The 24,701-nt window shown below is 41.0% G+C and overlaps 1 protein-coding gene across 6 annotated transcripts in view; it reads left to right on the top strand.

Moving 5' to 3' along the window:
• cacnb2a (calcium channel, voltage-dependent, beta 2a) overlaps positions 1-24,701 on the top strand; it is a 55,331-nt gene that overhangs the window by 24,809 nt on the left and 5,821 nt on the right. For 3 of the 6 annotated variants that reach the window (XM_027019380.3, XM_081694873.1, XM_035519660.2), the window contains 9 exons: positions 10,574-10,693; positions 19,084-19,206; positions 19,314-19,450; positions 19,662-19,702; positions 20,352-20,473; positions 22,585-22,665; positions 22,989-23,047; positions 23,666-23,769; positions 24,410-24,561. In XM_027019380.3, the coding sequence (XP_026875181.2) occupies positions 10,574-10,693; positions 19,084-19,206; positions 19,314-19,450; positions 19,662-19,702; positions 20,352-20,473; positions 22,585-22,665; positions 22,989-23,047; positions 23,666-23,769; positions 24,410-24,561 (939 nt within the window). Of the gene's footprint in view, positions 1-3,212; positions 3,261-7,806; positions 8,920-10,573; positions 10,694-19,083; positions 19,207-19,313; positions 19,451-19,661; positions 19,703-20,351; positions 20,474-20,925; positions 20,943-22,584; positions 22,666-22,988; positions 23,048-23,665; positions 23,770-24,409; positions 24,562-24,701 lie in introns of those variants that run through there. The other 3 variants (XM_027019383.3, XM_027019382.3, XM_027019381.3) reach the window with 3 other exon arrangements.

The raw sequence follows: 24,701 nt of genomic DNA, 5'->3' as shown, positions 1-24,701 counted from the left end.
CTCTCTATAATGTCAATAATACATGTCTTACTGATGGTGAATTAGAGTATATGGTTGTCTAGAGGGTGGGCAGACTAGTAACAGCTGGCAAAATAACATGTACAACATTTAGCTTTACTAATATGCTAAATTTGAACTCTGTATGTTTATTACCACATTTGTGAGTTCTCAGACATGATTGTCATTCTCTGTTATCAGAATTCTTAAACTCAAATCAGAAACACTCAAAGTCGTAAATAATATAAACATAAAGCATGACACTAATAAATAACTGCATACCTTTAAAATTAAGTCTTGAAACTCTGAAACAGCTGCTGTGGTATCCTTTTTCTCTGGCAGGTAAAGCCCTGTATGCATGTAGTCAGTTATTACCCAGTTAAACCAATATGGCTACATTCAATATGGCTACATTCACTCAGCAGGTCAAAGTGGCCGTGGCTCCAATCTAATATTTTCCTCCATAGGTGACAAATATTTGTCATTTTCATGTCGTGGCAGTATGAACAGCAAGAAAACACAATGAATTGTGCTTTCATGTGTGGTACTGAAATCCGATATATATCCGATACGGGGCAATGTAACTCAGATTGGAATTAATTCATCTTTTACGTCACTGCAATTTGACATTTGTCACATTTCCAGGAAAGAAAGACAGCACCAGTGACAAATTAACTGACCTCATAAACATTGGGGAACTGCTCCATTTCCTCATAATAATAATAATAATAATAATAATTTGTTTCTGAATTTACAGTGCTGGCTTCCACTGCAGATTAACATGAGCATTAATTTTAGGCAAGTGGCTGTTTCACACACAACTCTTTCAGTAAACTGAACTTAAAATGACATATTCCAAATTCTGAAAGTCATTTAGAAGCCAGGTGATAGTTAGCAATACAGGGGCAAAGATATACTGCAGAAGATACACTCATACTAAAATCTCCTCTCTAAAATGCTTAAATGAACTTGTTTGCCATGCCATTGGAAGTAGAAAAATCAAGATAATGGATAATGTTATTGTTATGATCTCAGAATATTAGGATATCATTTTTAGGCCATAATGTCTCTCTCTAAAAACACCTGAAATATGATCTCCAATCCCCTTAGCAGACTTAGATTTGTAATATTTTTTTAATGTTTGGTCTTCCACATGTGTCCAGTAGGTGGAGACAATTAATGCCTCTCAGACCTCAAATTTCAAAGCTATACAATACCTTACATTAATTACATAATGATGTAATAATTTTTTATCATAACAAAATATATAAACACTAACTAGGTTACCTTGAATAAACTACTCTTTGCTTGTTTATGCAAAGTTATTAGCTAGTATATATGCTTTCATATTCAAAATTGCCTTGTATAACTGCATAAGAAACAAGTCGGCAATGTCACACCCTCATGAATCTTCACAGACAGAATATTAGCATATAATAATTATAATAATTATTCAATTATTCTATTTTATCAATAGCTGGAAGTCTGGCCTTACCACATTTGTATTCCTATAAGTTTCTTTTCTATGCCCAACTGCAGTAGAAACTGGTGATGCATTTAATATGCATCATCAACATTCTAAATATTAATTAATGTTAGATTGGAGAGGACGTTTAATTATATTGTTATTTTAAATGTGGTACATTACATGTGAATTTTAAACAATAGGTACACATTGTTCAAAAGAACACAAATGAGTGAAATAGCATAAGGATGCATGTATTGTGTTCTTTTTGCTGTATTGTTCCGTCTTATGGAGGAGCTGTTGTGTCTACACTTGGGTGCATTTTCCTTCAGAAGCATGCATTTTACCAAAAAAAAAAAAGATTTAAAAAAATCTGGAACACGCTGAAGATACCTTTTGTGCGCCGCTCTCCATGATCCAGGTGCAATAGCTCAATATTCACATTTATAAAAACCAAATCAGGCAGTTATGCCTGAGTATCTTAGCAAATAATAAAAGTAAACTGTGCATGTTTTGATGTGTAACTGGCTAGAAATAAATGCCATAACACAGCTACCCTCATTAACATACATAAAACATCTAAGACAAACACAAGAACTCACATGCACTTTCCTTCAGCCATACACTCACACATATATATGCTTTTTTCAGATACGTTTGACTTGAATCTTGTTTTTTTAATTGGATTTTGTATCAGTAAAATGTCTTTTTCATTTTTACAGTATTTCACTGAAATGTTGGTTGTTGCCAATATTTGTAACAGCATATTGTGTAATGTCTATTTGAGGAAACAATTTGCCATAGTCTTAAACATTTTACTTTGTACTGATGTAATTTATCCCCCTGTCTTTTTCTGCAGCCTGTCTGTAAGCACTGTTCCTGTAGTTATTTTTAGATATCATAAGAATTAATTTTCTTTCATTTTATGTTCTATTGCCTGCTGAACCTTATTGCTTGTCACAACTTCTTTAAACTTCCAAAGATTATCACTGTCAGAATGTGGCTGTTTTACCTCCTGTTTCCTGATCCTGTAAAGCTTTTTACGTTTCATTTGATCTTCCACACAGCACTCTGTAAAAAAAGGGCACATGTTATCCATGTGTTCTGTGTGTGTGTGTGTGTGTGTGTGTGTGTGTGTGTGTGTGCGTGTGTGTGTGTGCGTGTGTGTGTGTGTGTGTGTGTAGCACTGTGCTGTGTATAGTATGGTGCATGCACATGATTAGTTTCTGTTACTTCAGGAACTCATACCATATCAGAGAATCTGTCTATATCGTATTTGCTTACAACACTCAATTACTCACAAAGACGCAGCTTTATTGACTGGTCTCTGGAATTTTCTGAACTTAAGTCTTTCTGCCCCCCCCCCCAACTCCCAGGGTTGTGTGTGAGTGTGTGTGTGTGTGTTTGTGGTTGTTTTGTCATGAAGCTTTTTTCTTAGCGTGGGAACCAAGAACACAAGCTAAGTGACAGAGAGTGACCTGGGGGGGGGGTGCCCTTCTCTCCCTCTCAGAGCAAATCCAGAGGCACATAATTGCACAGGATATTGTAAAAAGAGAGAAACTGAGAGCCAAATGACAGCAGATCTCTTAGAACAGGGTTCTTGCACACTATAAGGAAAAGCTGGAGAGGAAAAGAAAAACTAAGTAAAGCGCAACCCCAAAAGAGGCTCTTCCCCCGCTTCCTCTCCTCCTCTTTGTGGGCCTGTCTAAAACTGGTTGGGTGGAGTAGCTTAACTCGCCTTTACACACACAAGCCGTACACAGACATGTACCTCTCAACCAGCGAGGAGTCCGATGTGGTGAGTCCCTGTTTAACGATGTCTTTACACACACTCTCTCACATACACACATAAACACAAACAAACATATTCACACACTGGTAAACGCACTCTTTGTGAGCAGTTTGATGCAGACCATCTGTGTTCTTTCCATCCAGACAAAGGAAAAAATTCCAGCTTTTTTTCTGCGGCTTTCTGCACTGTAATCTCAGACAGGAACCTAGCATTTCCTGCACTTTCTTAACAGTTTTTTTTCCCCTTCACCAAGAGTCTCTTGGGTGGGTGGGTGTGTGTGTGTGTGTGTGTGTGTGTGTGTGTGTGTGTGTGTGTGTGTGTGTGTGTGTGTGTGTGCGTGTGTGTGTGTGTGTGTGTGTGTGTGTGTGAGTGAGTGTGTGAGTGTGTGAGTGAGTGAGTGAGTGAGTGACCGACCATGAAGGCACCATTGCTAGGCTTTGATTGTCATAACTATAAAGCTTAGGCCTGTTAACATCTGGCCGGAACTAAATGGACTGACTAGAATGAAATATTGACACTCGTCATACACTCACACGCAGACACACAAACACATTGCATGCTCTAGTTTCAGTGTATGCTTGTAGATGCAGGGGCAGACTGAAAGCATTAGTTTTTTTCTTGCAGTTTGTCACACATGGAAACCTTCCTGTTTTTTGTTTTTTACTTTTTAAACACCTAACATTATTCAAAGGAAGTATGTTTTATACTATTTAGCTACATTTTCATTATACATCTAAATTAATACTGCTTTCCTATTGCTCAGATATCATATATCATAAATGCACTGCAAATTCATGGATGCTTTACAGTCAGAAAACACCTGAATTAAAATGACATGCTCTACATTTTATAAACGGAAATTCATAAACATGACGCAAAGTCAGAAAATGCATGCAACTCTAGAAATGCTCCAAACCCAGCCACAACATGACAGAAGTGTTCCTATACAGCACCTCACTGGTGGAAAGTAAGTTATGTCTGCTATAATTACCACAGCTTTATCACAGTCATACAACAAGTGAACCTCATTATGCATGATGCATAATGCTCCATGTCTCTTTGTAGTTACTGCTGCTAGGTTGAACAAGCTTTGCAAAAAGCTGTTAAAACCCCCATTCAGTCTTATGGGTGTACAGTTTGCATAGTGTTTTGTCACTGTGGTCTGAACTTAAAGTTAACATTTACCTATAGTGCATTTCATATTATAACTCATTCTTGGCCGAAATGCCTAAATTGTGGGTATGTTATTAGTTTCGACCATACCCTAACACGCACTTGGAATGGGTCTGTAAAACTTCCAAAGGAGCCAGTGCTGTGTACTCAGATAACATGCTTGCAACATTAACACTGCAAATAAACTTTGAGTAAGACCTTAATGCATAAAAATCTCAATTACATGACAACCATTTCCTGTCCTATTTTAAATGTAAATATTTTAACAGCACTGAGTTTCTACGGTGTCTCGTTAGATTGAAGGGGATTTTACCAACATTCTGTAAGGCTTGTCTAACCTAGCAACAGTAACTACCAAGCCCAAGTCCATCCACTGTTCTCTGGAAATACTTCCACTCTATTGTGTTTGGTTTTGTAACTTGTTTGGTTTTTCGAATCTGCATGAGCTGTCTTTACTTGTACTATGTCTATGAATTTGCAGCACATTTGTAAAAATGCAGAGCATTTCTTGTCATTTTGATTAAAGTGTGTTCTAAATTTGTACAGCATCCATGAATATGCAATGGGTTTGTAAAATGTAGCGCATGTGTTCTCATGATGATCATATCGACTTTTTTTATAGGGTTTTCTCAGCTACTAGTCACACACATTTAAATTACAGCTTTTAGTTTTGAATGATACATGAATATTTAAATTTGAAAAGAGGTGAAATACTGAACAATCCCGTGAATACAATTTTATTTGGTATCCTGAGGATATAGTCTGGTCCACGTTGAAAGACAGATAGCTTTGGAGAACCCTTAGTGACAGCTGTCAGAAAGGCTGTCCCAAATAGAGCATTGTTCCATTTAAAGATGTTCTGTCTTCCTCTGCGAGGGTTCTTGCTGTCCTAGAATATTGCGTTCTTACAATTTTTGTCCTAGAACATTGCAATATTCATTAATAGCAAGATCTCGGCTATGCACCAGTTACCTAGGATGGCTATGTACCACTTATCTGGGATAGTTGTTTCATAGTGCAAATATTTGAATAAGCTTAAGATAGCTGATTGAGAAAACTGAGCAACAATTCTGTGTGTGTGTGTGTGTGTGTGTGTGTGTGTGTGTGTGTGTGTGTGTGTGTGTGTGTGTGTGTAAAAGAGAGAGAGAGAGAGAGAGAGAGAGATAGATAGATAGATAGATAGATAGATAGATAGATAGATAGATAGATAGATAGATAGATAGATAGATAGATAGATAGATAGATAGATAGATAGATAGATAGATAGATAGATAGATAGATATCTTAGTACTCATGCCATGTAGGAAGGCTTATTGTTTAAGCGTACTTTCATATTTAGGAAGACATGAACAAATGTTTAAGGATCTTTAGGATTTTTTAATGGCTGCAATGCTAGCTTTCATGAATACTACCCAAACTTTCTGCTAAGTTCTGCCTCTCGTCCTCTAGAATTTAGTCCTGCTCACCTGATACAAGTCCTGCTCACCTGATACAAAAATGTTGAGAGATGTCTGAATACATCAGGTACAGGTGTTGGATTTGAGTTGGAACTAAACTCTGCTGGAAGGGGGATCTCGTAGCCATAGTAAAATATATGCAGATACCATTGTTTAATAATGATTTGTGGTATTTAATAGATGTGTGTGTGCATGTGTGTGTGTGTGTGTGTGCATGCATGCTGTGATGTGTTGTAGAGGACAGTGATATTGCCCAGGGTGTGGATTTGTGTATGTGTGTGGGTGACACTATGTGACTGGGTCAATATCTCTGGTTATCTGTACTGTGCAGCGGTCTATAGATAAAACTACAATATAACCTCTGGGTAAGACCAACACATCAGAAAGTATGAATGTGTGTGTGTGTGTGTGTGTGTGTGTGTGTGTGTGTGTGTGCGTGTGTGTATGGCTGTCCTGGGATCTAGTTTTTGTGAGCACTCAGTTAACCATTGTCATGCTGCTCAAGGGTATAGCTGTTCTGTGTCAGTTGAGTGTGTGTGCGTGTGTGTGTGTGTGTGTGTGTGCGCGTGTGTGTGCGTATGTACAGCTGCATTATGGGGGCAAATTAAAATTTCATTTGTCACATGAAGGTGCCCTAATACCTGAGCTGTGCTTGCTCTGTTGCGGTGTTGCCTATTTCTGCAGGTGACCATTCATGCCACCTTGTGCCTACGGCATCAAGGGAATTAACTAATGCTGATGACAGAGGAAAGGTTGAGATGATGTTTGGTAACACGTCTGTCTTCATCAAGCCTTCACGAAAATGTGCCCTGACATAGCATATTTTTTTTGATTTGGTAATTCATTCTCTACCATTCTCTCCTTCTGCTGTTCTTCTCCTTCTTTCTCTCTCTCTCTCTTTATACATCTATCTATAGTCTGTTTTTCCTCATTTAAATGATCCGTTTGCCTGTATTGTTATCCATGACCCCCATTTGCCCTTCCAGCCATTTGCATTTTATGCAGTGATGTTGCATTATTCAGGGCACATCTGAGGCAGTAGTTTTGCCCCCTGCTTAAAACTGTACCATGATATAAAGCCATAACCCGTAGGACTATGAACATAGACTAAGAAAGACATTTTAACGTTCAAGCATTTAACATGTGTTTAACACTTAAGTGTGGTCATGTTGTTCTGAAATTGTATATTGTGAGCTTCCAGCTGGTGAATATGTTAACTCATATATAAAAGTCTACTCATATTAGGAAATTCTGTTTTTTCTTCAAAAAAAAATAATAAAATAATATAATAATAATTCAGAATTACATTTAAAAGTGCAGTAGCTAATTTGAAGTGTTTATTTATAAAAGACATTGCCATTTAAATTAGCATGAGAAACCAAATAATGTAATTTTCTGAGCTATATTCTGCAATAGTCTGATTGTCTGAGATTAAGTAATCTTAAAACTTTTTTAAAATTCATAAACAACCTCACACTTAAAAATTGTTCCCCTTTGTAGACAACTGTGCTAAAGTCACATGTAAATATGATAATTACCAAGTTTCTGAATAATTAATTATAAGATGAGAGACCAAGTTCATAGGAAGTGAGTCCTTGATCTTTGTTTTAAAACTAGTGTGGTAATCAGTTTATTCTGAATGATTCACAGTCTCCCTTCATTAACTTATCACGAGCTATTTTGGTCTCTCTCTCTCTCTCTCTCTCTCTCTCTCTCTCTCTCTCTCTCATGCTCACAAGGTCACAGGAGAGATTCTGCTGAACTTTCAACTGACAACAACAAAGTTAGGGAAGTGTGTTTGGTGGGGGGGGGGGGTGTATTACGCAGGCATTCGTGTGACAGCCACGTGCCAAAGAAGGCAAATTCTTCAACACACTCAGATCGCATGTACACACAAACACACGCGCACAGATCACATGCACACGCAGTCAACCAAACATGCAGAGACATTAATCACAGGAGAGAAAGAGCAGATGGAGATCCTGTGATGAGCAGCAGAGAAGCGGGAGAGAGTGTGAGAGAGAGAGAGAGAGAGAGAGAGAGAGAGAGAGAGAGAGAGAGAGAGAGAGAGAGAGAGAGACAGGCAGAGGAAGGGAGCGAGGGAGGAGGCTGAGGGAAAGTGCAGGGCGAAAGCTAAAGAGAGACGAGAGAAGGCGTGAGAGAGAGGAAACAAGCAGAACGCGGACGGCGATGCTCAAACAGAGAGCAGGGGGCTCGAGACACGCGCGCGCGCAGACACACACGAACGCGCTGAGCACGGAAGGGGAGGACAGTAAGCGAGGCATCAGGCGCCGAGTCAGTCCCGCCGAGGGCGGATGACCGCCACACCTGGGAGCCCCAGCAGCAGCGGTAGCGCTAGGGGGAGGGCCGACCAGTCGCCTTCCCCTGCGATGAGCAGGGCAGGCCGGCCCACCCGCGTGGCGGCAGCGTGAGCAGCATCCTCCGCACCAGCCTCCCTCACTCAGCATGCGCTGGGAGGGTGAGCGCACGCGCTCCCGCGGAACTCTCGGTCCCCACGGCAACAGCAGCAGTACAGCCAGTGCTCCTAGCATTAGCAATAGCAGAGGCATCAGGTAGCACGTTAGGGCACTTTTAGGCGGTGTACTGCTAGTATCAAAAGGAGTAACCAGTTGTTGTAGTAGCTCGTAGCATGTTCATTGAGGTATTATTATACTTAGATCTGTAGATGTGTCTTGGATGACTTCTTGAATGCTAGCTACTGATAGTTAAGCACTCTAGGGAAATATAATGAACTGTTTTTAGTGACATTGGTAGTAGCATCAGTATCCTTGGTATCAAGTGTTAAAATGGCCTCAGATTTCGTTTAAACCTGTTATGGTAGTTCAGTCGTAGTTTTAGTGTAACACTGGGCAGCGTTTAGTACCGCCTGCTGTAACAGTGTGTTTAGTGATCAGCTGCGTTTGTGGTTGGTATGGTGAAGAGAGCAAATGCTCTAACCTTATTGGCTGATGAAGGCCTCCTGGATACGGCTGCTGAAAAGAGCAAAGGACGGTCGAGCCAACAACGAGATTGGTGTAAGAAACTCTATACTCTACTTTATGAGAGTGTGTTGAATCCCACAGTGTGTATGTGTGATGTGTTACTCGTGGACAGGATGGATGCTTGTCTTTGCCTTGTACTGTGTTGGCTATAATCAAGTATAATTATTCAGTGTAATTAGGTATTTATGTCTTAGGCTACAGCTGCCTAGTGTCTCTGAATCTCTTTGTAATATTAACCTGGATATAGAAAGAGTGTATAGCTAAAGTCATAAGACATTTTGGACACGTCAACATGCAGGTCAAGGGGAAACAGCAAACTGAGCAGCATGTATGGAAACATTTGAGTCTGAATCATTTCTGCGGATTTGACAGTTGTAATGGAGTTGGACAGTATGGCTTAGAATGTGTTCTAACACATCGTATTATAATATGAAATGCTGTGAAATATGTGTTACCAAATGAATTGAAAACAGATAGAAAACAGATGTGAGCGCTTGTGAATGCTCATTTCTTAATATGTGCCTGGGGCATATTCAGTGATGATCCATATGGCCCATAATGTACACAAACATTTATGTTAGATACATTTTTTTTTATTTTAGAGTTTCTGCGTAGTATTGTCTTGTTTAAAAAGAAATGCCAGACTAACATCAAGGTAACAAAGATGGTATCTTTTCAGTGGTCTTGTTACCCCTTATAGAATCCTTAGTTTTTGAATAAACCCTTTGATATGAATGCCACTTTGCATCCATTGTTATATTGTTTAATTTACATAGATTTATACTGAGAATCATCATTTCACCATTGCCACAGTGTGTGTGTGTGTGTGTGTGTGTGTGTGTGTGTGTGTGTGTGTGTGTGTGTGTGTGTGTGTGTGTGTGTGCATGTGTGTGTGCGTGTGCGTGTGTGTGTGTGTGTGTGTGTGTGTGTGTGTGAAAGAGAGAGTGTGCCTATGTTTGCGTTTATAAATACAACTACATTAATAGTCATACTGTATTTAAAACACCTTTCTGACTCCCACAAAGAGAAGGTCAGTGCTAATATGGTAGTTTAGTGAGCAAGGTCAATACAATAGCCTGGGAATTAAGGCTAATATGAAGTGTAGTTTTGTAGGTGGCCCAGATAAATGTAATGCAGACACAGAAAACCTCTGATATGAATACATGTTCACCCTCTCATTTGAATTTTAGCAGGTCTTGATTATTAATGTAATTGCATTATTTAATAAAAGATGCCATTTAGATTAACTATAAAAATTGGAACAAAATGAATAGTGACTTAGATATAACGTGGCATGAATAGTGGATTGGAGCCGGTCATCCCTGGCAGCATGGCAGGCCATAAGGAAAGAGCAGATCAGCACACCTGCTTCCTTAACCAAGGGCACACTGACGGAAGAGAGCGTGGGTGGACTTAGCCACATTTACTCTACCCATATGCTCCCAGAGCTGAGCAGGAGAGCAACAGTCCATCATCTTCCACCTCCAGTGAGGCCTCAGCTGTCTCATACCCGGCATTCACACTTCATGCCCGTCTCTAGTCCTTTGAACTAGAACTTCTGTCCTTTGTGGGTGCTAGTGGAGAACGTGTGTCTCTAACCACCCCACTTTCTTTGCCTGAACCGTTCTGCATTCTGTGTGCCGCCTGCGACCTGTTGCTAATGTTTGGCCCTCTGCTCTCACCGTAGGGTTCAGCAGACTCGTGCACCACTCGACCATCTGATTCTGATGTGTCCCTGGAGGAGGACAAAGAGGCCCAGCGCAGGGAGGCTCAGCGGCAGGCCCAGGCCCAGCTAGAGAAGGCCAGGGTTCGTCTCCATCTACCTACTTGTCTAACCACGTATCTCTACTGTATTCATTTGGTAGTGTTGTCTGTTCCTCTGTAACAATATCTAGACATATGTCTACATGCCTGTTGCTCTCTGTGTACCTGTCTGTCTGTCTGCCTGACTGACTGACATTTTGATCTGTTATCTGCTTCTGTTTGTGATAAGGAGAGACCTAAAATGACTATAATGATGAAGTATAATGCATCATCACACAGCCAGGGACAAGTATATGAGGATGAGGTGTGAAAGTGTCACACTTTGGCAGGAGTGTCAGAAGAGGGGAGGGACAGAAGACTGACCTGTTGTCTCTCAAGTGTTAGTAGTGTATTATGATCGATTATGCACCTGAAACTCCAGCCTAGACATAATGCTTGCTGCCCCTTCTGGGAATAATCCATAATTGTTTCACTCATTTCCCAATCTTTTTCTCTCACTCGCACACGGGGCAAAGCACATATCTCTGACCTTACCTGCTTGGCATTGCATCAGTGGGTCTTATTCTGTTTGACTGCTAGTTTTTCTCTACCTGCCATTCCTCTGGACCAAGTACGCTGCTTTGTACACAGGTAGATGTTGAGACAGACACGTATTCAACTACCAAGGAGATCATCCTACTATTTGCAGTCCGGGCTGGACGTCTTACCATTTTCCTTAGTTGCTTATATGAGCATATGTGCTTTTCTGCAGTGTTATTTTCATTAGAATTTGGCAACTGTTGCGTATTTCTACTGAATGAATGTCTTTTGTTTTACTTGGACACACACACACACACACACACACACACACACTTAGAGTCCACATCACTTCTTATCAAGTTTCCTTAATCTGCTCAACTATAGTCAAAATTTCATGTACAGCTTTTAAGGTACAGCACAGAACAGTCTGTGAAGCTTACTCTGTTATACTGTTCCAGTCTGAGGGCATTTGATGTGGTGGGTAATTATGTGTCTAACTGGATATGTTGACTAGAGGAAACTGGGGCATCGGCCCAGCTGCCTTTCCCCAGCACAAGATGTGAAATCCATTTGTAGAGCTGTACAGTTTGTTTTTTAAGTGAAAGAGGCCAGTGTGGTCCTAAAAGTGTTCACCAAAGGACAAAACAAGGAGGAAATGATCTGGTTTTGGAGTCCCAAAATCCCCAGGCTAGAAAATCTGGCTTTTTTGTATCACTGGAGTCCCTCTGTTTCATTAGCTCATCATAGGGTGGGCATACTACCTCTGCTATATCCTGACCTTGACAGTCCAGTGAACCTCTGTGACTTTTATTTTGCTAGTTTGTTTTGAACGGCATTCTTCCCTGCAGGTTTATTCTAGTTTTCAGGTGTAGTCTCAACCTTAATGAGCATTCCTGTGAGTTTATACTTTGTGGGTTAAATTAGCATGCCTATGAGTTTATGCTTGGTGGGTCAGATTGAGCATGCCCATGAGTTTATACTTGGTGGGTCAGACTGAGCATGCCCATGAGTTTATACTTGGTGGGTCAGATTGAGCATGCCCATAAATTTATACTTGGTGGGTTAGATTGAGCATGCCCGTGAGTTTATACTGGGTGGGATAGATTCAGGTATATGTGCTATATACAGACCAAAAGTAGTTCAGGAGTAATGTTAGGAAGCACTGACCTGAAGTAATGTGGGATATGGCTGTGTTAAGTATACAATTTTTACATCTCCATTGATATTCTATGTTTCTGGGGCAAACTGAAACATTATCTTTCCCCTCTCTCTCTCTCTCTCTCTCTCTCTCTCTCTGTTCTTTAATTAGAAGTTGAGCTCTGATAATCTGCTATGGATTTTGCCCATTCCTGTAAAAAAGTTTTTGAATGATCATGTGTGTATGTGTATTTCTTTGTGCTAATTTGAATACCTTTTATTACAATGGCATTTACAATGCTTTACATCACTATCAGTGTACTTAGCCATTTTTGTATCACTTGTTTTAGATTACACACACACACACACACACACACACACACACACACACACACAGACTTTTCCTCAGTCATGCTTTCTTTTTTTCTCACTCTGACAGTGCTCTATTTTCTGTCTCTACTATGTTTTCTCCGGCATGTTAAATTTAGCTCTGGCCATCAATCTCTTATGAAAAATGCAACAGACACATAAATATTCATGGCAAGGCCAGATGTCCTCCAGCCTATAAGCACGAGGACAGGAATAAAAAATTATTCATTATCCATGTTTGTACAGGGAAACAGCCATAAGTTTCCTAAACATGTATCAAAACACATGCATTTGTGCACAGAGACACATATACACACGTCATAAATTAAGCCAAAAGCACTCCAAGACTGTAATTACCAAGTTATTTATCATGAATATGAGCCCATGGCTTTGCTTCACTGATCATGAAAATTTCAACAAGAAAGTATAATGATATATAAGCATGTTGTGGATGCCATATTACCATCTTTTTTCAGTTTTTGACCTTGTGAATGAACCTAGTTTATTCGGAATGTATTATTTATGGATGTGAATGGAAGGATGGAAAGATCTGATCCCCTTTCTCTCTCTCTCTCTCTCTCTCTCTCTCTCTCTCTGTCCTCTGCACTCATACGTGCACACAGTGATCTCACTCCTTCATGCTGTCTTTCTCTGTGTGCGTGGTCAATAAGGCATACATTCTGGAAGCATGTGTTGCATAACAGATGGCCTGTTAGAAAAGTAAAGGCATGTAGAAAGAGTGAGTGGACATTGTGGTGGCAAGGTGGAAAAAGTAATACAGGAATATACATGAAAAATCATGTTATATTATTGTTTCGCAATAAGAATCATAAGTTATATTATTGTACGTTTATTGGCAACTATTGACTGTTATTTCAGTAGCCAGGAAATTCATTTGAAGGTGATATATGCATTTGATTGCTGGGAATAGGGTATTTGTTAAGCAATAGACATTGAAGAAAGGAAAGGAGCTGATAACAGCAGTCTTCACCAGTCATCCACAGCAGAAAAGGTTGTGATATGTGTGTGTATGATGCATTAGCAGGCCACCATCACTCATGCCGGTACTGGACACAATGTCCTCTGTTTGGCATACCTATAATTCATTTGTGTTTGTGTGTGTGTGTGGGGGGGGGGGGGTGGATATATGTGGGTGTGGTGGACCATGCTGTGGATGTTAATGACATTGAGCTGCCATGCTGATCATGCCTTACTCCTGATTCCCCCTCCCTTAGTCATACACACACACACACACACACACACACACACACACACACACACAATTAATTTATTTATTACACACACTGTTCTTTTGAGACTGAGCATTAATAGCAGATTAATATATTAGAGCTTCATATTGTTTTGTCAGACCATCACTATCACTGTCACTGTTTTGCAGTGATTTATAGTCAGAATGATACCACAGTAGTGCTGAGTATGGCTGCTGCAGCATTGCAAGCTTCCTCTACATGTAGTAATATTTTGCTTATTGTGTTTTTAATCTGCTTTTTTGCATTCAGTGTCATAAGCACCTTTGTATACGACCGACAAACATGTCTGGATATCAGACCAGATCACTCACCAAAAACTAAACTTTGAGTTTTTCAGTGCTGATCCATTGTTTGCGAATAGTGGATTCACATCATTAATTGTTGCTGCGTGGCTGAGTAAGCGAAACAGACACCTGAAAAGGGGCAGGAGAGCCTAAACAGCACATAAACTGTCCACCAATACCCAGCATACTACTCATGAATGCACAGTCCTTGGATAACAAACTCAGTGAACTAAGGGCACAGATTTCATTCCAGCAAGAAACAAGGGACTGATGCATAATATGCCTCACAGGAAAATAGATGTTTGAGGATATACCTGATCAAGCCAATGAACTCATGGAAAACAGGCAAAAGCATGGGAGGTGGTTTATGATCTCTGATCATCAGCGCTTGGATCAGAAGATCAAACATACCATTGAGTCTCTGCTTTTTATCTTGGATACACCACTGTAGCTACTGAGAGAGTTTTCAGGAGTTGTTGCCACCATGGTGTACATACCCCCATAGGCCGACGTTGACCTGGCATTTGGGAAACCGTACGAGGCTGTTAACAGGCAGGAAGCCGCACACCCTGAGGCTGCCATCATTGTTGTTGGGGACTTTAACAGGGCAAACTTGAGGAAAATTTCTCCCAAATATTACCAACACATCAACTTCAACACATGGAAACACCAGACACTAGACCACTGCTACACCACCTTCTGGGAAGCATACAAAGGCCTACCCAATCCTCCATTTGGCAAATGAGATCACTCCTTCATCCTACTCCTGCCCGCTTATAGGCAGAAGCTGAAGAGGAAGGCGCCCACCATCAAGTAGGTCAGATACAGACAGTCGCAATGCTTCAGGACTGTTCTGATCATGCAGACTGGGGGTGTTCGAAATATTCTCAATAACACTGAAGAGTGCATAGGTGATGTTGTACCCTCAAGAACAATCCATGTTTACCCAAACCAGAAACCGTGTCTCAGTAGTGAAGTGCGCAAAGCACTGATCGCACAAAGTGCTGTTTTTAAGTCCAGTAACATGGTGGACTATAAAAACGACAGCTATGCTCTCCTAAAGACCAGTTCAAGATCAGTTCAATGTCACCAATACAAAGAGTATGTGGCTGGGACTGAACAATATAACAGACTTCAAGGGGAAAACACGCCACATGACTACCACCACCACCTCACTCCCAGATGAGCTAAATACCGAACTAAATACATGTTTCGACTTAGGTCACGCTGAGACCTGTGAATGAGACCATGCTGCACCGAGGCAAAGTCTCTCACTATCTGTCTATATGCACAGATCCTTTCAGATAATATAGACCTGCGAAGCAGCCGGATCAGACAGCATCACCCGACATACGCTTTAAGTACGCACAGATGAGCTAGCTTGAGTAACAACTGTCTGTGGTTCCAATGTGTTTCAAATTGGCCACTATCATTCTGGTACAAGACAAACATTGTAATCTGTCTCAATGACTGATCTAACCTTTTGTTGCTCTAACCTCCATCATAAGCAAGAGGTTTGAGAGAGGCTGGGTAGAGAATCCATCTGCACCTCAGTTCCTGCCACCATGGATCTTTCACAGTTTGCCTACTAAGAGAACAGATTCACTGATGATGCCCCAGCCCTGACAACGCATACTGCCCTTTCATATCTGAACAAGAACACATATACGAGGAAGCTGTTTGTGGTTTTTAGCTCTGCATTCAACACCGTAGTCCCCTCAGTCCTTGACAGGAAGCTACGTGCTCTAGGTCTGATCATTTCTCTGTACAGCTGGAAACTGAACTTCCTGTTAGGCCGTCGCCAGGTGGTAGGAATGGACGGCTCCATCTCCTCCTCGCTGAGTCTCAATTCAGCAGCCACTCAGGGAGCTCTGACCTCTCCTGTGCTCCATGACTGCACAGCCACACACAGCTTCAAAGCCATCACATTTGCCAATGACAGCAGTGGTCTGATCTCGGATGAGGTCAAGGCAGCCTACAGAGAGGAGGTCACTTCCCTGTGGTGCCATGAGAATAACCTCTCACTCAACAGCAACAAGACCAAGAAGCTGATAGCGGACTTTAGGAAGCAGGAAATGGAGCGCATGCCCAGCACAATCGATGGAACTTTAGTAGAGAGGCTCATAAGAGACCCCGCCCACCCAAGGCACGGTATCTTCTTGCTGCTATCATCTGGCAGGTGATTCAGAAGCATACAAACTAGAACCAGCCTGTTCAGGGACAGTTCATCAGCACTCTCATATACTTACGCTCACACAGACAAGCCCACACTCTCCTTTAATCGACCCCCATTACTCTTTATAGACAATGTCAATAAACAGCATAGACAATAATATGTAATATCTAATGAAAATTCAACACACTACAACTACTGCCACTCCACTCACGTCTACATACAGTGTATGTATGATGAATGCCTGATGTGTGTAAGAAATGCGTATGAATAGTGTGTAGGAAAATATCTGTACCCTTCCTATCTTTTTGTATTTTTCCCCTCTAGAAGATATACATAGTATAATCATATATACATTTATGTTATTATTTTTCACTAAAATGTAAGAGGTAAGCACCTAAGCTTTTGACTCACCTTACTCCTATGTGAGACATAAAATAAAATTGATTTGATAAACTGCACTTTAATGTAAATTCCTACTTTCTACCAACCTTTATGCTAACATGATCAGGTGAAGAGGGGTCTTTGGACAGTGATCATCCTTTTCCTACATGTACAGATTATTGTAGGAAAGTGTTAAGTCATTTGGTCTAATTCCTACTGAAGCTTCTGTATTCTTCAAGCTTCTCATAAAACAATCTATTATCCTTCATGTCAGCTGTTTGTAGTACTGAAGTCCTCATTTTATCAGGATGTGTAATGTGTTACAGCAGTAATGGGATTCTGACAAAACCAATAACAAAACAAGTGAGTGAAGGCAAGGAATCAGGTATGGCTCTGTTACCGGTCACGTTACTGAAGCTATTTTGAAGATACTGTTGCTTCAGTATCTGCCACAGCCAACTGTTGCTCTCGTCTTCTTGGGCACCTTCACATTGGGCTAACGTGTTGCATTATTCTGATATCACACCCTTTGTTGCTTCCATGATCATGTAAGGTAGAGGGAGATGAGGCAGGACAAGCAGTGTTTACTAAAGGTAATCCAAAACTCCACAAAATGGTCCGGAGCAGGGCATGTCCACACCCTTGTGGGAGCAGCATGTAGGAATCACATCCTCTAGAGACCAAGGTGTGGTGGTGTTGGAATCAGGAGGCAGGGACGTGTCTTCCATGCCAAAAGTGGGAAACAATGCAGCAACTTCCACACCTAAGACGCGAGACACAGGTCCAGAAACAGGCACAGAGACCCCTGGGTCCTCCCCAAGGCCTGTCTCCCCCATGTAGGGGGAGCTAGACCCCGAGGCACAGAACCTCCTCTGGAGGATGACTGGGCATCTAGTGTGGCCAGGACTGCATGCAGTGGGGCAGAGCCAGCCAGGACTGCTAGCATTGGGGTTTGAGAGGTGGTCAGGTTTAATCAGGACTGAACATGGGCATTAGGGTTGGACAGGGAGCTGGGAGCAACAGGCATCAGGGCTGAAGAGGTGACAGAGATCGCAAACAGCTGGGAGTGCACATGTAGCGTTGGAATAGTTCTTTGGCCCTAATAGAGAATCAGAGCAGTCCAGCAAAAGGGATAGAAAACCATGTCAGGTTTCTGCCACTTTGTTCCCCTGCACAGTTTCTTCCCATTCTCTAGACTCCCCGATGAGTGCTCCCTTAATCAAAGATAGACAAACTTTGGCCTTAAAATAGCACTGCCACCAAAGATAAAAATCAGTGCACCAACCTGGATTCCTGTGGTAGACATAAGGGATTTCTTCAACCTACAATGAGCCCTTGGTCTCTCCGGGCATGAAGGAAATTACTCTTCCCAGTAAGGCAACACTGGAGCTGACTAAACTGGTATTTCAGAGTTTTGCTCCAATGATAGAGCCATAAACAGGGCTGTTGCTCACTCACTGTGTCTTTTTTCAGTCTGTCATTCTGTAACACGGAGGAAGGCCAGGCAGGATGCAAGTTAAACAATGTTTATTAAGGGTAATCCAATACTCATTATCCATAAAACAGTCTTGGGTCGAGTTGCCAGGATATTGAGAAGCAAAACTAGAATACATAACAAACCCAGCAGGGAAAAATCCAAGAAACACAGAACATGAGAAGACTTACAACTAATGATTGACTATGGCTACTAAGGCAGGAAAACACAGGATATAAATAAATATAATAATTAAGGGAAATTGTACTGCAGGTGAACACCAGGAAGGAAGGGCGGTGGCAAAACGAAGACATAAACAAAAACAAATTACAAGGCACTTAGCACCATGGGAACCATAAGGCCCAAGTGGGGAAACCATGTCAGTTTAGCTCTTAAAATGTTTGTACCGTGTTGGTTGTTTAGCTCTTTTAGGTTTGGTCACTTTATCCACTAGCTAGCAGATAAAATGCTTAGTAGCTAAAAAGATTGGCTGTTGGCATCTTTTAAAAATTCCACGTTGTCTTAGAACCAGGAGCATGTTAACAATGTTAATGTCAACAGTCACTAATGGCTGTTTTTTTAAGGGCTTTAAAAAAAAAATCTAATCGCAATGTAGCAACCTCAATTCATGTCTAATCATAAAATTTGTTGCCTAAATGCTGCTGTTATATGTTTTATGCTGCTGTATTGCTACAGTTTTGATTCAAGAGATTGATTCAGATTCTCATTCTGAATGATTCAGAATATACTGAAAAAGCAGGTCCTCATCAATTTTCTTCTTCTCCTTTCTGTTGACATGTTATGTCTCCCCACCCTGAACAGATGAGACCTGTAGCGTTTGCCGTTCGGACAAACATTGGTTACAACGCTAGCCCCAAGGATAATGCCCCCGTGCCTGGAATGGCAATCTCTTTTGAACCTAAAGATTTTCTACATGTTAAAGAGGTCAGCCATGAAAACACATATGCTTGGATATGTTATTAATGATGGTGATGATGACTATGATAATGATTGGCTGTGTCTTTGAGCTGATGGATCTCTGTGTATTGCAGAAATATAATAATGAGTGGTGGATTGGTCGCTTGGTGAAAGAGGGGTGTGACATCGGTTTTATCCCCAGTCCAGTGAAGTTAGAAACTGCGAGCACGTACCAGGAGCCAAAAGCAAAACCAAACAGATTGCTCCCCAGGTACACGCAAACAAACACGCGCACACACGTGCACACACACGCACGCATCCGTACTCTATATGTGTTTCTGTAGATTTCTTGCTTTGCTTTTTCTGCATTAATGCTTATCCCTGCACCCTACCAGAGTGAAATATGTCACTATCTTGCTCTCTTCCCATTCTCTTTCTCTCTCTTTCTCTCTCTCTCTCTCTCTCTCTCTCTCTCTTTGTAGTAAATCCTTGGCCAATATAGCACAGCTGGCTCAAAACTCTCGTAAGTCTTTTATTTCCTACTACCTACAAGTTACCAACTACACCTCTGTACTTTATCATTCAGATAAACCTAATGAATGTCATTGACTTATTTAACATAAAGATTTAGAATGTCATATGCGAATGTTTTTTATGCATGATCAAGCTAAATGAGCAGTTAAGTTCTGAATGTTGAAAACAGGTTCTACATTTGATGCTACCATTGGCATGCTATTAAAAATATCTTGAGTGACAGACTTAAAGACTAACTTCAGAGTGTCCTGCAGGTTAGTTTAGCTGACTCTAGTTTGTCTCAGAATACAGCAGCCACTTGTGTGCACATGGGTGTATCTGGAGTCGCTGAACTTCCAGCTACATGGGTAACATTTTGAAATAAGTGTGTTTTTTTCAAGCCACAATGTTTCAACATGTTTTAGTCACCTGATTTTGAAAATAACATGCATGCCGTGATTTATATTGTCTTTTTATGTGGTTTAATTTCACGTTTGCTCATCTATGCTGCAAAATGAATAGAATCCTCCAGTGAACACCGATGTGTTCGATTCTGGTATATCCGCGGGTGCCTTTTGTGCCTTCCTTTTTCGAGCCCCATATGTAACTGTGTGTGTGTGTGTGTGTGTGTGTGTGTGTGTGTGTTGCCGTGGACATAGACGCTGCCAGCTTAGACCCAGAGGAGCCTGACCCTCCTCCCCTGCAGCGCTCCCCCAAAGCCAGCCCCAACCCAGTTATATCCCCCTTAGCCCGCGAGAAACGAATGCCCTTCTTTAAGAAGGTAACCAGGGCCACGGCTCTGCCCCCCACCAGACTCTGTGCTCGTTCGTCCGGCTGTGCATGGCACATGAGTTGTGCAGCGTCATGCAGAGCCCTGCCTGCCTCTCTGTCTGTCTGTCGTCCATATGTCCACGCCAGAGCCATAAGCATGCTCGCTTGGTCGTAACCACTTGTTTTTTTTCCCCTTTACTATTCTTCTTTCTCTCCCTCTCTCTCTCTCTCTCTCTCTCTCTCTCTCTCTCTCTCTCCCTCTCTCTCTCTCTCTCTCTCTCTCCCTCTCTCTCTCTCTCTCTCCCTCTCTCTCTCTCTCTCTCCCTCTGCTCTGTTCCCTCTTCTTTTTCCTTTTTCTGCCTCTCTCTCTACCACTAAATCTTTTCACTTCCTTTCTGTCTCTCTCTCTCTCTCTCTCTCACCCTTCCTCCCTGCTTCTCTCTCATCGCCTCTCCTAAGCAGCACAGAAGCAGAAGTCGGTAAGTTAGGCCTGCTCTAAGGCCTTGCAGGCCTGTTGGGCCTACAAGGCTCCAGTAGTGTCTTTCTTTACATGGCTGTGTGTTTCTTCCCATTTCAATAACCTTTGTTAACTAAGCTTTGCTTTAATCTGTGTGTGTGTGTGTGTGTGTGTGTGTGTGTGTGTGTAATACAATGAATGGGACCTCAGTGCGTGCTTTATTTTATCACTTGTTTCACATCATAGTATTTTAAATGTATTAAAGCCTTTAGTATACATTTTTATTATTTATTCTTTATTTTATGTTATGAGAGTCCTGAGTTAAATGGTTTCTTATATAAAACAGCAATCTAATATTGCAATAAAAGAATTATCCACAAGTATTTTTTAAATCAAATTAAGACATTTGATGTGTATGCGCACATGTGTGTGTTCATTCCTTCAGTACTGCTCAGTAGACCAATCAATCACTTTGACTAGAGTTCCCATTCATAAACTAATTGTGCTATATTTACCCAGTCCTTGGTTAATTTTGTCATGCTGGAATAAAACTTTTTGTACCTTGTAAATGTATGAGAAATATGTATTGGTCTGTACTACATTTATTTTCAAGATATTCATGTTCACTCATGTTCACTCAAGTATTTTGCTGAGAGATTTAGATTTTGTCACATTTACTGTTTCACAATGAAGCAAGATCAGTGAACACACCAAGAAAGAATTATCCTTCATAAATATTATTTTTAGAAGTTATTATTTAGTAGGGAACTCCCAAGTGTTTCATATATGTTCCATAATTATTATGTCATATTTAATCTAACATAATTATTTCTTTAGCCTCTGAAGAGGGACTCCATGGTTGTTACAGATAACTGTGTCAGTATCACCCAGTTAATTATTCTGATCCAATTACAGACGGAGGCATTAGTTTATAACTGCCACTGAAGACTAAATTCAGTCACAGAATATTAATGAAATGTTTCACAAATGTTGTTTTAATTGAGAACAGTGTCAGTGAAGTGTGGAATCATTGCTTCATTGACTACTTACTCTCCCTCATGGCACATTTACATAAATCAGACTCTCATGCTAGAGAAGATTTGGTTTATGTTTGTGCCTCTTGCAAAAGTACTTGTGATAGACTGTTCTTCATCACTGAACTTTGAGAGTAAAAAAAGTATTCACTAGTTAATCTCTACAAACAGCATAACACAGACACCTAGCTAGGAATCTGTTTAACATTTTATAGAAGTGAGTTGTGAAGTTATTTTTATGTCTGGAAAACTTTTTTTCCTCTCAAAGGAAGAAACCCTCAGCTATACACTCTGTAGTATTTTTCAGCATTTGTTGTGCCTCAGTCCGGCACATGTTCAGCACATGTTTCAGTTTGCCTTAATCCAGCACTCCTGAGCCAACTCAACACCTTATCCTACAGGAGTTGGGTCATGTGTGTTCAGGACAGGGAAAACTTCAGCAATGTACAGATCATGGTTTCTAATAGATTGGGGCTAGGAAACACTGATATATTATCTGTGTGTGGTTTTGTGTTTTATCTAGCAAAATAGGGTGTGGTAGTTTATGTGTCTTGCGTGGTGGGGCAGGGGAGCTTGGACTGTTCACCAGAGTGTGAGAGAGAATGACATGTGTTTTCCGGCACCCTGCAGACGGAGCACATTGCCCCATATGACGTGGTGCCCTCCATGAGGCCTGTGGTCCTGATCGGACCCTCACTCAAGGGTTATGAGGTCAGATGCACCCACTGTGACTATAAATCAGATGCCATAAACTTGCATCAAATTAGCTCACTTGAAATTAGATTTCCAGTGATTCTGTGGAGCAGCTTGGTGTTTTTCTGGCCACATCCATTAATTGTATGCCTTCAGACCTAGTTATGAACCACACATAGGGCAGCATACTATGTTATATATTATTGTTAGATATAAAAAAAAATATTTTTTAAGGTTTTATGTTTGTGGTAGTAGTGTAATGTACTGAGATCTTCATATGGTGATGTTCTGTATATGTGAATCAGGCATATTTACATGTGTATCTTGGTTTCTTCTTACAGGTGACAGATATGATGCAAAAAGCACTATTTGACTTTCTGAAACGAAAATTTGAGGGGAGGTAAAAGCTGAAAATCTTTCCCTCTTTCTCCCTGTCCCTATGTCTAGTAGCCTTGTCCTCATCCGTCCTTCTCTGGGTTAGTTTATGCGTTAGTGTGCACGCGAAGCTCCTTTAAATAGTCTCGTCTCATTGCCTTAATTGGCCATGCTGGGCCATAAGCAGCCGGACCGCATGCGTGCGCACGCCCGCTCCTGGCTGGAACAGGTCCAGCACTGAACCCAGCTGCAGTACAGAAGCACACCGCATGGCCACATTTGCACTGCAGCTACTACAGTTACAGATGAGGAGATTTTGGCACTCTTCCCATGCACTAAATGTTTTGCATATAACAAAGTTATATTTTAGTGACCAAATTTCAGGCCAAAACACTTTTGAAAACACAATGAAAGCATAAAACACGTCATAAAAGATCATTTACTGAAGCACAAAATACGTGCGCAGATTAGTGGCTGTAATTCTCGAATGAGCTACTCCTTTTTCCTCTCAATTATATGTACCTGGGTACATCAGTTGTTTTGCTGACACACTTCAGTTATTTTTTTCCTCTTGTTGAATTATGTGTGAAAAGTAATTTTCTTCATGTGCTCATTTGGGTCTTCTCTCTCTCTCCTTAACCAGGATATCAATCACTAGGGTGATGGCAGACATTTCTCTGGCCAAGCGCTCTGTTCTCAATAACCCCAGTAAACATGCCATCATTGAACGATCCAGCACCAACCTAGGTCAGTGCATTTGTGTTGTGAGGGTGTGTGCACTTCCATTTAGATTCATGTTTTGACTTGAACATTTCTGTAATGTGTGTAAATTCTGTGCAGAATGGTCAAAGGCATTATTAATGGGTTTTTTGTTTGTTTTCATTTTCATTTTGTTTGGGTGCATTTAAGGAGATTTCTTAAGAACATAACGAAGACATGAAAGTAGAGTTTAAGATCAGTTCAAGGGTTCAGGGGTTTAAGATCAGAGTCAGCGGCAGGGCCTTAGAGTCTTTGAGAATGACAGACAAGGAGACCAAGAAGCTTGTTATGATTGTTAGTTTGGCTTGATTAATGAGGCATGATTAAGATCAAAGACATTCTTACAGCCTGACCTTCTGATTGCACTCTAAGTAATCTCTTTTACAATCGCCATTCAACACCGGCCCCACAAACACACACACACACACACGCATGCTTACTTAGAAGCCTGAAATCTGACATGTAATCATTGAAAATGCATAGTCAGATAGGACCTTTACACGCTCTGGGCTCAGACAATTAAGAATTCCAACAGTGAAAATAATAAATAGCCTGAATAACTTGACAAAATGACTCACTGAGGTTCCACACTCCTCACCTTGTGTGTGTGTGTGTGTGTGTGTGTTAGCTGAGGTACAGAACGAGATTGAGAGGATCTTTGAGCTGGCACGGACTCTGCAGTTAGTAGTTCTGGACGCTGACACCATAAACCATCCAGCTCAGCTGAACAAGACTTCACTTGCTCCAATCCTTGTCTACGTCAAGGTCTCCTCAGCAAAGGTGCGCAGACACACAGCACTTACTCTTTGCTCTTCATTTTGTTCGTTCATGTCTCTTTCTCACGCACACTCACTTATTCTCTATCAGTACACTGACCGGAGTAAGAGCATTTTGTCTTGTTTAATGTATAACTTCCACAG

Source organism: Electrophorus electricus, chromosome 13, assembly GCF_041902795.1.
Source record: "Electrophorus electricus isolate QZ-2024a chromosome 13, ASM4190279v1, whole genome shotgun sequence".
NCBI classification, from domain to species: domain Eukaryota; kingdom Metazoa; phylum Chordata; class Actinopteri; order Gymnotiformes; family Gymnotidae; genus Electrophorus; species Electrophorus electricus.
The sequence above is the reverse complement of the archived record's forward strand: the minus strand, read 5'-3'. Positions and strand labels throughout refer to the sequence as shown.